At 37.1% G+C, this 16141-nt stretch overlaps 1 protein-coding gene across 1 annotated transcript; it reads left to right on the top strand.

Annotated features, from left to right (window-relative positions):
* The first annotated feature begins 951 nt into the window (after positions 1 to 951).
* mapk13 (mitogen-activated protein kinase 13) lies at positions 952 to 16038 on the top strand. The gene is made up of 12 exons (XM_017468297.3): positions 952 to 1310; positions 4189 to 4318; positions 7063 to 7121; positions 7853 to 7958; positions 9158 to 9187; positions 11454 to 11501; positions 11649 to 11763; positions 11990 to 12061; positions 12294 to 12373; positions 12652 to 12730; positions 14373 to 14546; positions 14914 to 16038. Exons 1-12 carry the CDS (start codon positions 1120 to 1122, stop codon positions 14997 to 14999), a joined length of 1170 nt encoding a protein of 389 aa, XP_017323786.1. The 5' UTR covers positions 952 to 1119; the 3' UTR covers positions 15000 to 16038.
* The last annotated feature ends 103 nt before the right edge of the window (positions 16039 to 16141 follow it).

Genomic DNA, 16141 nt, shown 5'->3' with positions numbered 1-16141 from the left:
GCATTTAGTTAGTTAAAGAATTTTTAAAAAATAATTCTCATGGTGCCAATAAATAAATGTAATGGTATTAATTTGCCTAGTGTGTCTAATGTTTGTATAATTGGATTGTGTTCATTAATAAATCTGTGCTGTGACCATGAGGAGGTCTGTGGGGTTTTTTTGTTTTGTTTTGTTTTTTACTGAAAACATGAGAGCACAATCTTTGACAGTTGATTACTGCTATTTTTATCATTATTTTTTGAACTGCAATTTAAATTTTTACATTTATTTTAACATTTGCATTTGTTATGCAAATGAGGCTTCATTTAAATTCATTTGCAAGCATTTGGATACATACTAAAACAGGTAATCTAGTCCTTTAATGTTGTTAGGATTTACATGTTTATTTCACTGTGAAGGTACTCTCACAAAACAACAACAACAACAACAACAACAACAACAGTAGCAGCAGCAACTTTTACAGGACTTTGTTGGAAATCATTTATTTACTGTTTAATCAAGAATATCATGAATACCAAGAATCCTATAGTATCAGCCATGGTATTCAAAAAATATATATATTATTAATAGTACATTTTAAGAGAAGGCATGTTATATATATACTATTCATTCAAAAAAAAAAAAAAAAAAAACTAATCTGAAAAGTAAAAAAGTAATCAAAATCTAAGTAACCAAATTTGTTGTTCCAAACTGTGGATTTCTCCTGCATTGTGGTATTTCATTAGTACAGTATATATTGTCCAAAATACTTTTGAACATAAGCAGAAAATATATATTTTTTAAAATAGTGAAAGTAGTGCACTATAGCATATTGTATAGATATTTCAGTTGGGTGTCGTTTTGAACACGCGCTTACAGCGTGGTTGAATAGACTGATTCACATTTGCGAATCAATTAGGTCGACTCATGAGTCATTTAGGAACGAATCGTTTCAGAATCACTAAGCGTGAGAAAACAGTGCGCCACCTCTGATCGGTACATTAGGCGTTTCCTTCGCCTACAAGACAGACTGAAAGTAGACTTAACCATGGCTTTCAGAGGTGTAACGAGCACGCACGGTGTTTGACCGATTCCAGTGTCGAGCACAGTGACAGTCACGCGACTCAAGTTCCTGCGCGGATGCGAACTGCAGCCACCGCGAGCCGAGCGAGAGAGAGAAAGAGAAGCGATCTGCCCGTCCAGTCGTCCGCTGGGATGGAGGAGCCGCAGCAGCAGTTTAACCGTGAGGAAATTAACGGCACTGTGTGGGAAGTTCCGGTAAAATACACGCGATTAAAGCAGATCGGAACCGGAGCCTACGGCACAGTGTGGTGAGTGAAGGCGGATGTTTGGATGGTGTGTATTTGCGTGCAGAGCGGAGATGATCTATTATATAACCAGTGCCTGTGTAGCATTTACTCATGCTGTCGTAACAGTGCCATAAGCAGTTGTTTGGAAATTCCTCCAGAGGATGTGTTATGCTTATCAGTTTAGGCCTTTATTCCCTTCTGTAAACATTTCTCTCCGCCCAGTTCTCTCTGCAACACCAGCCTACCTTTAACTAGCCTTTGGCCTGCCTATAGACTGCCTTTAGACTACCTTTAGACTACCTTTAACATGCCTTTAGCCCGCCTGTAGACTGCCTTCAGACTACCTTTAACCTGCCTTTAGCCTGCCTATAGACTGCCTTTAACCTGCCTTTAACCTGCCTTTAGCCCGCCTATAGACTGCCTTTAGACTACCTTTAACCTGCCTTTAGCCCGCCTATAGACTGCCTTTAGACTACCTTTAACCTGCCTTTAACCTGCCTTTAGCCTGCCTGTAGACTACATTTAACCTGCCTTTAGCCTACCTTTAGACTACCTTTAACCTGCCTTTAGCCTGCCTTTAAACTTCCTTTAGCCTGCCTATAGACTGCCTTTAACCTTCCTTTAACCTGCTTATAGATTGCCTTTAGACTGCCTTTAACCTTCCTTTTGCCTACCTTTAACCTGCCTATAGACTGCCTTTAACCTGGCTTTTGACTGCCTTTTACCTGTCTTTTGCCCATCTTGCCTGTTTTCCAACCCTTGTTTGTCTTTTCCTATTTTGCTTGTCTTTTGCCTGTATTTTGCCTGTATTTTGCTTGTTTTTTGCCTGTCATTTGACCATCTTTTGCACATCTTTTGTTTGTCTTTTGCTCATCTTTTACTTGTCTTTTGCCTGTATTTTGCTTGTCTTTTGCCAACATTTCCTGTCTTTTCCCATGTAGTTTGCCTCTTTTACCTGTCATTTGACCATCTTTTGCCCTCCTTTTGCCTGTCCTTTGCTTGTCTTTTGTCTGTTCCACTGATCTAGCGGTTTGAAAGCACTCGTTATCATTAGATAAAAATGGACAAGCTGAAATGTTGTGAACCAACACAGTTATGTAACAGTGGATTATGAATCATGCTGTTCAGTGGCAATGAAACACAACTAATGCAAATGTTTTGAGCATACACTTTCATTTGTACCATTAATAATCTCCTAAAGCATGAAAATGAAATGTTCCAAAATACTGCCGCAAACACACTTCCTGTTAAGGTCTATCAAAACCACCAACACAGTAAACAGTCTGAAAGGAAAAGGGGTTTGAAACCCCTGATGTTGTTCATAGAGCCACCAGAAAAAAATGTCTCTTACAGTCGAGTCAGATGATGAAATACGCTCTGTCTTGTGCATTTACTGATTAAAAGAGAGCCACATCCAGTGCAAGTATGATCTCAGTTGTGTGTTGAGTATTCACATATGTTATATATGTGAAAAGAGCATTACAAAGTTTTTATAAACTCGTGGATTAAATTTGACTCGAATCTTCTTGTTAAGCTTCATTTACATAAGTCAAACTACAACCGCCTACACTCCCAAACAGCCACAGAGCTGCAGGATGACATTTGCATGATGCAGTGGTTTACATTAACAATACTTTCACCCTGATGTTCCACCGAGCTGTCAAAACACCTACTGAGAGGCTTCAGCTAAGGCTTAAGGCAAGGCACTACAGGTATACTTTAGATTATATATAAGATCTATACATAACTATCTATATACTTTACATCTATAGTGCTTTACATAAAAGTTACAAAATTAAACAATGAATGAAACAATCCACAATCATAAACAATATACAGTGTTCATCCACCAGCTCTGTGATGTCATCATGGAGGAGTGGAAGAGGACTCCAGTGGCAACCTGTGAAGCTATGGTGAACTCCATGCCTAAGAGGGTTAAGGCAGTGCTGGAAAATAATGGTGGTCACACAAAATATTGACACTTTGGACCCAATTTGGACATTTTCACTTAGAGCTGTACTCACTTTTGTTGCCAGCGGTTTAGACATTAATGGCTGTGTGTTGAGTTATTTTGAGGGGACAGAAAATTTACACTGTTACACAAGCTGTACACTCACTACTTTACATTGTAGCAAAGTGTCATTTCTTCAGTGTTGTCACATGAAAAGATATAATCAAATATTTACAAAAATGTGAGGGGTGTACTCACTTTTGTGAGATACTATATATATATATATATATATATATATATATATATATATATATATATATATATATATATATATATAAGGAAGAAAAGAACTTAAAAATAAAAATGTAAAAAATGTAAACCTTGCGAAGCATCACAGTGAAAAGAAATGGTAAAAGATGTTAGTAAAACAATGAATAAATAACAACATTAATCAAACCATCCACAATTAGTCAAACAGTGTATTAACTAAAAGACTTGTTAGATCTATCACAGTCACAAATGATGTTTAATGACAGGAACTATGAATAAGCCAGTTTGAATGGGTAAGTCTTTAATCAGGTTATAAAAACATGCAGAAATTGCGCTCCTAATATTTAAGATTTTAGGGGGGGCGTAGAAGAACATCTAAGACTGGTCGAGCTGTGATAGATCCTAGGAATTAATAGTAAACCTTCCTCAACTGAACAAAGTGCTCAAGCTGGATTATACCATTTCATTAGATGAGTCAGAGCTAAATCATTTACAGCTTAATACCCCATCAGTAAAACCTTGCACAAAATGTAATGGCCAGCTAATGTAATTTGAATAAAATTGTAGTACTATTATACAGACTACGCGGTGTACAGATGAGTGCACAACTATTGTGATTCTGTGGTTACTTTTTTCCACCACAATTTCACCTCACACCTCATCCTGTCTCTGTCACAGCTCAACTATCAATGAAAAAACCCAGGAGAAAGTTGCCATCAAGAAACTTCACAGGCCCTTCCAGTCGGAGATCTTTGCGAAGAGGGCCTACCGAGAGCTCAGGCTGCTCAAACACATGAAGCATGAAAATGTGAGTCTTCTATTCTTTCCCATGTTTTTTTGTGCCTTGCTTTCATTGGCCATAGACTTTAACAAGGTTGTTGCTTTGACCTTAGACGGTTGATAAAGTCGCTGCACATGCACTGTGTTGTCCAGTTTCTGTTCATAATTATTTCTCTTCAGAATGTGTCAAGGGCGAAAAAATAAAGAATTTGAAAGGTCATTCCGTTTCCATCAGGAACTCAGTTGACCTAACGTCTGTTGCGGAATACAGTTTTTGGGAGATGCTTATATTTGAAGTCCAGGTGCACCCAGTGATCTAGAATTGAAAACAATTTTTTTTTTTTAAACACTGTTGAGGTATATTTTGTGTTATTTTGTAGATTTGTATTATCTCATAGAGTAGATTAATGCCAAGCACTGGTAATAGTACTTGACAAACAATAACCTGCAATGAAAAAAAACATTGAAAAAACTGTGGAACTTGAGTGTTATAAATGTACTGTGTTATAAGCATGTTGTTATAATTTTGGTGCGGTTGCCAGTATGTTCGCTACATGCTATAGGAGCAACACAGGATGCTATCATCAGTGCAATGTTTATATTATTATATGCCACCATTGGTGAGGCACAGAGCAATTTTATTCCTTCAAATAAAAAAAATTGAATTTGGGCATCATATTAGTAATATATGGTTACAGCTATTGGTTAACAATTCCGTCTAAATCTGTCTATTAATAACGTTAAGATGCAAAGTCTGGCTGCACAGTTCCAAAACTCTTTTACTGTCTTCATTTTCTGGCTGAAATCCTCTTATTTGGGCGAATAATTAACTGAAAATGTACAAGATTGACATTTTTGTTTGAAATAAAAATCCACGTTTTTTCCCCATTGAAATTCACTGTTTTAATTTAAATGGTGCGCTGTTTTCATTTAAAATTAAACCAGACCAATGAGTTCAACTCATTGCTTTCAGATTGCTTGTGTTCAGGCAGATCCCCAACTGACTATAAATCTGTAATTGTCTAAGAATGTGCTAAGACAAGTCTTGTCAGGGCTACAGGAAGAAGGCAACTATAATAAGACGCCATAGTTTTGAGACACTTCAGTAATCATATCGTTGTTTCATAATCAGCTGTGTCAGTTCCCTATGGTACAAGCCCTGGCAAAAATGATGGAATCAGTAAACGTAGAGGATGTTCACCCGGATTTTCTACTTCGTAACAAATAAACAAATCGAAGATATCACACAAAACGATTTTTGTTTAATAGCTGAACATACTGGGCTTGGTAAAACATACCTCGAACAAATTTAATGAAATGATTTTATTTAATGGCATATTTTTTTTTAAGTAGAGGAAAACATTATGGAATCATCTTGTATTTAAGATTTCTAAAACAAATACCAGCACAAGTCTAAAAATGCAAGTTGAAATAGAGTGCTTACACACTTTAACAAGCTGTTGGACTTTTTCAATAGAAACAATGGAAAGGATTATAAAACTCCTTCAAGAAAGAAATCTGACACGGAGTGTAGCAAAAGATGTCGGTTTGTTCGTCTAAAATTTGGTGCAAGTATAAACAAAATGGGAAGGTTATGAAAGGGAAACATACGGGTGGACCGAGGAAGATGGCAAGCGTCAGGATAGAAAACTCAAAGCAATATGCCTTGAAAATAGAAAATGCACAACGAAACAAATGGAAAACAAATGGAAAACAAATGGGCGGAAACGGGAGTCAATGTTTGAGAGGGAACTGTAAGAAATCGACTGAATGAAATGTGGTTTACGTATCGAAAAGCCAAACGAAAATCAGCATTAACACCTAATCAGAAGAAAACAAGGTTACAGTGGGCTAAAGAAAAGCAATCATGGAGTGTGGAGGATTGGATGAAAGTGATATTCAGTGATGAATCACGAATCTGAATTGGCCAAGGAGATGATGCTGGGACTTTTCTCTGGTGCCGTTCTAATGAAACATGTAAAAATGACTTCCTGAATAAAACAATCAAATTTCCTCACTCGTTTATGATATGAGGTTGCATGTCAGTTAAAGGACCAGGTTAGTCAGGTGTACGTTGAAATTTTGGACACTTTTCTAATTCCATCGACAGAAAATAGGTTTGGTTTTGATGAAGTCATTGTTCAGGATGATAATGCATCTTGCAACTGAGCAAAAAGTGTTAAAGCTTTTCTTCAGGAAAGGCAGATCAACTCAATGTCCAGATCTCAATCTGATTCAAATTTATGGTGGAAATTAAAAAAATCAGTCCATGACAAGGCTCCATAGTGCAAGTTGGAAGCAGCTTGATGGAGAATATTGTTTTTCATTAGTGAAGTCCATGCCTCAAAGAAAAAAACGCCCAAGGAGGAGCAACAAACTACTAATTGTGATTTCTTTTGTTGTTGTTGTTGATGATTCCATAATTTTTTTCCTTGACATTGAGTGATTCCATATTTTTTTTCCTCTACTTGATTTGAAAAGAAATGTGCCATTAATTAAAATAAATAAATGTAATTAGTTTGAGGTAAGTTTTACGAAGCCAGAATTTTCAGCAATTAAACAAAAATTGTTTTGTGTCATATCTGTGATTTGTTTATTTGCCCAGAAGTTTAAAAAAAAAAAAAAAAAAAGCTGGGTGAGCGTCCTCTAAGTGTATATACTAAACACTTAAGTAGACGTATGAGAGTTATAAGCACAGAAAACAACAAAAACATGATGTTTTGGGGGTTTTTTTCATCTGAATTCCCTCTTATTATTTCCTGGCTGATTCAGGTGATTGGACTGCTGGATGTGTTTACCCCTGCCACCCGACTAGAATCCTTTCAGGACTTGTGAGTGAAATTATTTATGATGTGTTGTCTCATGGATAGAGATCATCATAAGCTTAGCAGGCTATAACCATCAGCTTTGTAAATCAGATGTGAGCTAATTTATCTGGGGAATTGTATTCAGGTTATTATACTTCATACCTCAGTGCTGTTAAATTCTCTAATAGAGTAGGTGTTGATTAATTTTTTTTTTTTTTTATAACAGCAGCTCTTGACAGTAATTCACAGGTTTATTATTTGAATGCGCATGTTCTAATACGTTATTATTTCTATAGTAACAGCTAAGACACACTTGTATGGCAGACAATCTAATAAAGAAGATCATATAATCATTGATATTGTGAAGTTTTTTGTATGGAGATCTTTATTTAACGTTTTCTGAAGGAGTCATGTGTGTCAGTGCTTTGTAATAGTCAGTAAGTTTTATATTACTATATACAGATAAAAAAAAGTGTGACATGTTGCTTTTTAATTAAAAAATAAAAAAATCGCATTGGCAAATTACTGTGGTATAAAGCACTACTGGAAATGCTTTTGTAAAACTATCAACTTCATCACTCCGCCCCATTGTTGATTATTTTCCTATAACAGCACAGACTATCGTGTTTCATTCCTTACATGGTAACTGGTTGGAGCCAGTGGTCTGTAAAGTGGTGATGCTGACCATTGGAAAGCTGTAATGTTTGTGCTGCACTGATTTAAGAAAACAACTAATGAATTGAATTCTGTTTTAGCTACCTGGTGATGCCGTTCATGTACACAGATCTGTCCAAGGTGCGGGGTCTGCTTTCAGAAGACCGTGTGCAGTTCCTGGTCTACCAGATGCTCTGTGGACTAAAGGTAGAAAAATTCCAAAAATAGTCTCTTCTAGAAAGAAGAATTACATTTACCAAGTTACTTGTGTAGTCACTTTCTGCCTGATTGTGCACGGAGAAGACAAAATCTTGAGAAAGTGTCAGAAGCAGAATTCATTTTTACTGTTTTTCTCCTGTTTTGGCAAGTTAAATCAAGCTACATAAGAACAAATTTGGCAAGATGTTCTCTCATGTCTGTCTCATCCAACACTTACAGTATATTCTTAGAGTGTAACTGTTGTCGTTTTAAGTTTGTCATACTGTTGGGTATTTGAGAGGGTTGTTGACACACTTCAGTAATTCAGCCCTTTATCATATTTAAATAAGGAATAAAACACTTGGGTTGTACTGTTATAGGAAAATAAACAACGTTGGGCGGGGTGTAGCCTGATGTGAAGCGGAGTTACTGTTACCAGCTTAAAGTTGATCATTTTGCGACTTGGCAACGATTATGCTTTCTGTTATTTATCAAAGAACAACACATCATACTTTTTAGCTATTTATATTTACATTTAATGCTGTGGAATGTCTGCAAAACAGGTTAGTACCTGCTATCACTTACATTATAGCAGTTATAAACACTCATACACTCACTTCATCACGTCACGTTACTGAGATACTATCAAATCTAACGTACCCTGACTTTAAGACCCTTGTTGGGAAACCTGAAGGATTAGCTTTACCTCTCTTACAAAGTACTGACACTGGAGACTCCTTCTAAAAATGTTAAATAAACATTTCCATACAGAAAATAATGATGGGGCTTTTTTTGTGCTTTTAAAGAACACAATGTTTTTAATCTGTGTATTATTAGTCTTGGATTATGTAGAGCATCCACCATGCAAATCCATTATCTGTTACTATAGAAACGATAATCTGTTTGTTAATATAAAACTGAAATTTGCCTGCAAGAAGCCGGAGCTAATGTCCGAGCTGCTGTAATAGAAAATTAATCGACGCCTTCTGACCAGTAAGATTTGAGAATTCAACAGCGCTGTTCTGTAAATAAAGTCCATATATTAAATATTTTCGTTAACATATTTCGCACAGCTGGAACAGAAATATTCTAGAAAAAAAATCATTTGAACTTCTTAAAGAATCAGTTTTTAAGCCAGACTGAACGTAGCACTGAACATGACTAATTGCTAGAGGCTCACTCATGTTTTTTTTTATATCTCTCCACAGTACATTCACAGTGCTGGCATCATTCACAGGGTAAGTGTTTGGCAGCAAATAAACAGCATCTGTCATCCATCACGAATTCAGCACATTGAGTTAAAGTTGAATTAAAGACACATAACATGTTCGCTGTTTCTCTCAGGAAGACCACTTTAACCATCGAGGGAAACTATGTACAAGAAATTACAATCCTAACGACAAGTTGTTTTCATCTTTATAAACTGGCTTTTATCATAACTTATAAGGCAGTGTCATTTTAGTCTCATTCTAATCCATGTTGAGTTTAACGGTGTCCGATAAGGAATTGGTCTTTATTGCCAAGTCGCTTACATGAGTAAGGTCATTGAACACTGCCAGGCAGATAACATTTTTCCCCTTGAGGCCCACTTCCCATTTTTGAGAACTTGCCCATGAGCACATTGATAGATTTCATTAGAATTGAAACTCAAAACATTCTCTGTCTACCTTGACAGAAAGCGAGGGCGTTGCATCAAGTGCATCGTTCAAGCATCAGTCAAAAATGACTAATTATGAGATTGTGAGGGGAAGGGGGTGGGGTTTCAGGTGGTCAGTTAATAAAAGTAAGTCAGTCATTCCAGAATCCAGAATAGGTGCGAACAATAACTGCAGAATGGTCGCAAGATTGGTCAAACTTTCTGTGGAGCAGACAGGATTGGGTTTAAAAAAACAGTCGCGTATCCCACACAACTTCTAGTGTGCAGTCTGCTATAGCAACAGCCAATTGCTATGAGTTTTATTAATAAAATATGCCATTATCCTTAGTGACAGAGTCAACTCTGCTCTTTCACTTAGTTCAGGAACTCCTTAGTAAAGGTTTCTCGCAGCGGTTTAGTGAATAGGTTTTAAGAAGAAACTCTTAAATAAAAACTGTTTATGCTAATTAGAAGAGCTTGTACTAGTTAGTTAATGTTCTATGTGAGGATGACCTCTGGTCTTCCTCACTGTAACAGAACTAGAGGTTTTTTATCTATTGATTTTTGAGAGAAATGCAGAAAGTAAGTAATATCCCCATAGCAGAACTCAATATTTTGGTGAATCAAGTCATAACCATGTTGTTTCACAATAGGCATGACATTCAAGGTAATGCAGGAAGCGGTTTCCCAATAGGCTTGTCTTTGCATGTTTGGATCTGTACTGTACTTGCTGTAGTAGTGCCGGGATACTTGGAGATTTACAATGCGGTATTACAAAATGCGTCACATCAGCCCAGTTGTGTCAGTGTGGTTTTATTCTCCTTCACCTAATTCTTAGGACGCTTCATTGCTGATCTTTTTTTACAAGTTGAAGAAGAAAAGTAGTCTTTTCTAATTTAAACAGGACTTTGGAGATGAACGATGAGTTGTCATTTGTTCATCAGGGTTTTAGTCAAGTTTCAAGAACTAATCCACTTTTTGAGTTTATTCCCACTCCTAATGCACCTGAGCCAGATAATCTGATTTCACAGCTACTGCTTACCTAGCTCAGGTGTGCAGAGACCTGGACTCTCTGGGTGTTCCAGAGAATTGGAGCAACTGTCTGTATTTTTCCACCTCCATGCAGGTGTGACACACCAAAAGCACTTCTCAGCAGAAAAAGCAAATAATTGCACTGGAGCATTATTTTATGCACAGTTCACAGATCACCTAGAGTGTGGGTAGAAATCTGAGAACTTGGACTGGACTTCTGCGCAGCTACTGCTTTCTTCTATATAACCAGTCTTGCCATTAAAGACTCTTGGTTAGGAGTTGTTGAATAGCTGGGAAGAGACAAGGAAGTGGCAGGTGTGGAAGCTTTGTCACTAGTGGAGAAAGACAGGAATTTGTAGGAAGGTAACTAGGAAGTTGGCACTTAGCCTCAATTTTTTGTATATATACATTTGAATCCAGTGGAATCAATCCAAAGATTTAAATTACCATGTTAGAATTAAATCTAGGAAAACATATAAAGCTCAAGCCATTTCCAATCGTGCCAAGTTTGTGTTATTGTGCTTCTTGCAATATTGTGCTTACAGTGACTATCAGAACTCCTTAGCTGACTGTATCCAGTTATATCTCCATATGTAAAGTCTGTAGTATTTTTTCTAAGAATTGTTATTAGACTGAGGTATTGCACTGTCCGGTATTCTGCTCTGAACTGTTTTTCACTTTAGTACAGTATTGTGTTTCCGCTGTTCTGTCTGCACTTTTTATTACGGAATACTGAGTATTTTTCAGCAGTTGTGAACCCAGGAGCTAAATGATAAAGAGCATTAAGAGGAACAACAATTCTAACAAATATCCGGATTGGTATTTTTTGTTTTCAGGATCTGAAACCAGGCAACTTGGCAGTGAATCAGGACTGCGAGCTGAAGGTCAGTTTCCTCTGGCTTTTTGTGAAAGTAGAGGTGGAAATGTGTTGAAAGTTTTGGATTGACTGATGTTCATTGAGGACTTGACCAGTTGACCGTGTTAATGGGATTGATGGAGGTTTTAACAGTCTCTTGTATCTGTGGCCACAGATATTGGACTTTGGCCTAGCAAGGCATGCAGAGCAAGAGATGACTGGTTATGTTGTGACAAGATGGTACCGAGCGCCTGAGGTTATTTTAAATTGGATGCACTACAACCAGACAGGCAAGATGACACTCTTTCCTTTTACACCTTTAGAGCTGGTTTAAAATATACTGATTAAACTCAGTCCTAGACTCAATATGATTGTTATTGGAGAATCTCAACTGACGGTGTAATTTTGAGTTTGATCCAAATTTTAAAATGGACTCTAATCCCATTATATGAATCTGATTGTAGTGTTATATTAGTAATGGAGTTATCTTTATTGTGACTGTTGCCTGCTCTTTAGTGGACATCTGGTCAGTTGGGTGCATAATGGGAGAAATGTTCAACGGAAAGACACTCTTCAAAGGAAAAGACTGTATCCTTCAATAACCATTTCTGTCAATGTTAGTCCTTCTTCATCTGGTAACAAGCATTTGTGAGAATTTCAGCTTATTTCAGGAAATACTATAGAATGTTTTCTGGCATCTGTCTTGCTTTTGAGCCTCCTGCAATGGGACAAATGTTTCCTCGAGAAATTGCATTCCTTTTATATAGCCTTAAATATATAATATAGCCTTTATATATCATCTTTAATCTTTGAAAATCAGACATGGACCAGCTGGTTCAAATCATGAAGGTAACAGGGACGCCTGGCCCAGAATTCATCGAGAAACTAGAAAGCCAGGAGGTAAGAGAGTTTATTTACAGACCCATTCAAGGTACACCTGAACTTGGGCTAACGGTATGGTTGTATATATTGCATATTATATGTATATACAACATATTACAAAATGAACAGACATATGTTGAGTGTGATATCTTGGTTGTACCTTCCTCATAAGGTGACGATTGAATTATTAAAGACATTGATCATTGCCTGTATATATTGATTTTCTGTGTCCCTGTCTTACTGCATATGATATTTTAATATCCTCTCTTTGGAAATACCATGCATTGTGTGTGCAGGCAAAGAACTATGTGAAATCGCTGCCCTTTTATCCTCGGAAAGATTTCTCTGCACTGTTTCCCCGGGCCAGTGAACAAGGTAAGCAGACAAAAAGCAAGAGGCCAACTTAATTTAAACTACTATCATTATTGAGTCCACATTCTACTAGAATTTACATGCTGTAATTATTCATAACCTAGTATTGTATTCTGATACTGTTTTTCACATACTGTCATCAATTAATGCCCACTACTTCCTTTTAGGGGAATTCCCTTTGCCATTTTAAAGAGCACACTCAGCCATAATTTCTTTAAAGCACTTTTTTTCAGATACAGACTTAGTGCTGTTCTGCTTGCAAAGGGAGGTTGTACAGAGTATTAAATGCAGGTGTGCCAATAATTGTGACAAATGCTTTTATTACTTCACCACCAGCAACTTTAATAGTTCTACCCCTGTTGTAACCTGTACCCGTGATCATTCATGCAATTATCTAATCAGTCAATGATATGGTAGCAGTACATTGCATAAAATCATGCAGTTACAGATCAAGAGCTTCAGTTAATATTCGCATCAAACATCAGAATGGGAGGAAATATGATCTCACTTGGTTGTTGGTGCCAGATGGGCTGGTTTAGTATTTCAGAAACTGCTAATCTCCTGGGATTTTCATGCAGAACCGTCTCTAAAACAAAAACTATCCAGTCAGCAACAGTCCTGCAGGTGGAAATACCTTGTTGGTGTGCGAGGTCAGAGGAGAATGGCCAGATTGGTTTGAGCTGACAGGAAGGCGAGAGTAACTCATACAAGACACTTTTTACAATCATGGTAAGCAGAAAAGCATCTCAGAACAAGATGCCAAATCTCATGTCAGCCAAAAATAGGAATCTGAGGCTACAGTGGACAAATGGTTACCGAAGCTGGGCAGTTAACATCACCTGGTTTGATGAATCGCGATTTTGAGACAGAACTATTGAGACAGGGCAGATTGGGTCCATGCTGTTGATACCATTAATGACCCTGGCATCTGAATGTCACAGTATGAATTGAGAGTCATAGTACCATGTCATGTTTTATCTTTAACGGTCCAGTTTTGGTGAATCTGTGCACATTGTAGCTACAGATTCCTGTTCTTCATTAACCCGAGTGGAACCTGACATGGTCTTCCGCTACTGTAGCCCCTCCACCTCAATGTTTGATGTGTTATGTGTTCTGAGATGATTTTCTGCTCACCACAGTTGCAAAAAAAATATATTTGTAATAGCATAGCTTATCTGTCAGCTCGAACCAGTTTAGCAATGCTCCTTTGATCTCTCTCATCAACAAGGTGTTTCTGCACCTTCTGTCACTGAGAGCACATTTTCCCCATTCCAATGTTTGATGTGAAAATTAACTGAAGCTCTGGACTTGCATCTGTATGATTTGTATGACTTTATTCCAAGTGTGATATTAAGGGGAAAAAAATATTGCTGCTACTACACCTTTTATTAATTTGAGCTGCGAGGCGCCACTTGTTTGGTGTAGCTTGTAATTCTGAATCAGAGCGAACTAGTCTGGGATGAAAACAGTATTGGAATGCAGCGTGTTCGAGCTTGTCCATGGTTGGTGGGGTGTGCTAGTTCAGTGAGTGAACCTCAAAATCTTACATGAGAATGGTCCATTACTTCATTGATTTTTATGTTTATTCTTGATCTATGGGATAATTTTGCCTTGTTCATCTATACTAAACTGATATTTCTTTCAGCGGTGGACCTGCTGGAGAAGATGCTGGTTTTAGACACTGATGCCCGTGTCACTGCTGATGGTGCACTGGCCCACAGTTACTTTGACGGCCTGAGGGATCCAGAAGACTGTCCAGAGCCTAAGCCATATGATGACAGTTATGACAATGCCACACTGCCCCTAGAGGAGTGGAAGAGTAAGTGCACAAATAAATCAGTAGAGTAAATTAAATAGTAATGATTGACTGTACAGGCACACTAATACAAACATTACCTGATTATCTGAATTTGGCAGTAAAGGAAGCAGGAATTTCACATCACATCCTTCTTACGTGTTTTAACTAGTTTAACATGCACATCAGCTGTAGAGGTTTTGTGTGTCATTTTGAAAGAAATCTGCATTATGGAAGAAAGAAAGTGCATGTGAAAATGTTGGTTAAATTCTCACCAAAATATGATTTTTACAATGAAGGTTATTTTAATAATCTAAAAGCACTCACCTGTTGTTGCTCAGTGGATACTGTCGGTTGTAATGGTCTTATCTGCTGGATGTTTTCTGAACAGGATTGTCGTTTAAAGAACTGAAGAGTTTTGTTCCGTTTCCAAGAAGAGACTCGAAGAGGAGAAACACACTGACAATGTCTCAGTGATGTTACACTATGTCACATCCACGCCTTTATGCAGAGGATTGGTGCAAAGGAACCGGGTGTACAAATGTTTACACATAAATCTGTTACAAGTCGTCACAATCCATGATGAGTCAGAAATGAATGTATCTTTGTTGTGTACCTGATAACTGGGCTTAAGGATGTACTACTGTTACAGTAGTGATTGCCTTTCATTCATTGCCTTGAAGCCTTTGTTTTAGGTTTGGAACTATATAAAAGGAGTTTATTCTTTTGATATTATTTGGATTCTTTGATTCAGACCTGTAACATTGTGGCTTTTTGTGCTCAGGACAAAAAAGCACCTAGATACTAGATGTCAAGAGCTGTACAGTTTTTCACTATATCTAAATATTATTTGTATGATTGAACAGAGCTAATTAAAATTGCAATAGTGCCCATAAGTGTATATTGTTAAATATACCATAGCACTGTGCATCAAAACCAGCTCATTTACTCTAGTGACACACTGCTCTTCGAGAACTTAAACCCTTGAAACAACTTAAACTTGACAAAGAGCTGAGGGAGTAAACCAGGAGATTGAATTGAATAACTGAAGTGCAGTATAACTTAAGTTACCTTTGAAAGCTCTGGTGAGTGTGTCAGGATCCTCCCCAGCTGTAGGCCGGATGAAAGCAGTTAAAAATGTAAATGAAATATGACTGATTGCACATGCCAACAGACTATGGTCTGACCATTTGGAAGGACCATCGTGTGTGATATGGAGGCTTTCTGTTACATTGGAGTTTACTTTTAATTGACGACTTTCAGCACAGCAGGAATATTCAGAATGGTTACATACCTCCAGCCCTCACACCTCTGTGGTGTTATAGGTATTGAGCTATATGTAATAGTCATTTGTCAGGGTATGTTATGAAATGATTTGTGAATGTTGTTTATGGTGCATAGCTTTGTAAGATGCATTTGACTATAATAATGAACCCAGTAAACATTATGACAATCAGTGATGTAGTATTTTAATGACACATTTTTTTTAAATAAAAGCCTTAATTGAAAGACTACACATATTTATGTCCAAGAACATGATTATATTGTTTTAATTCTTGAATAGTATGTATAAATGTAGCTTTTATTATTATTATTATTATTATTATTATTATTATTAT

Source organism: Ictalurus punctatus, chromosome 5 (genome assembly GCF_001660625.3).
Source record: "Ictalurus punctatus breed USDA103 chromosome 5, Coco_2.0, whole genome shotgun sequence".
Lineage (NCBI taxonomy): Eukaryota > Metazoa > Chordata > Actinopteri > Siluriformes > Ictaluridae > Ictalurus > Ictalurus punctatus.
This window is presented reverse-complemented; position numbering and strand designations above follow the sequence as displayed.

Excerpts from the sequence above, each read along its gene's own strand:
- mapk13 (XM_017468297.3), top strand. The coding sequence starts at position 1,120 with ATGCGAACTGCAGCCACCGCGAGCCGAGCGAGAGAGAGAAAGAGAAGC. Across the intron at positions 1,311-4,188 it reads GGAGCCTACGGCACAGTGTG|CTCAACTATCAATGAAAAAA; the intron begins GTGAGTGAAGGC and ends TCTCTGTCACAG. Across the intron at positions 11,764-11,989 it reads GATGCACTACAACCAGACAG|TGGACATCTGGTCAGTTGGG; the intron begins GCAAGATGACAC and ends CCTGCTCTTTAG.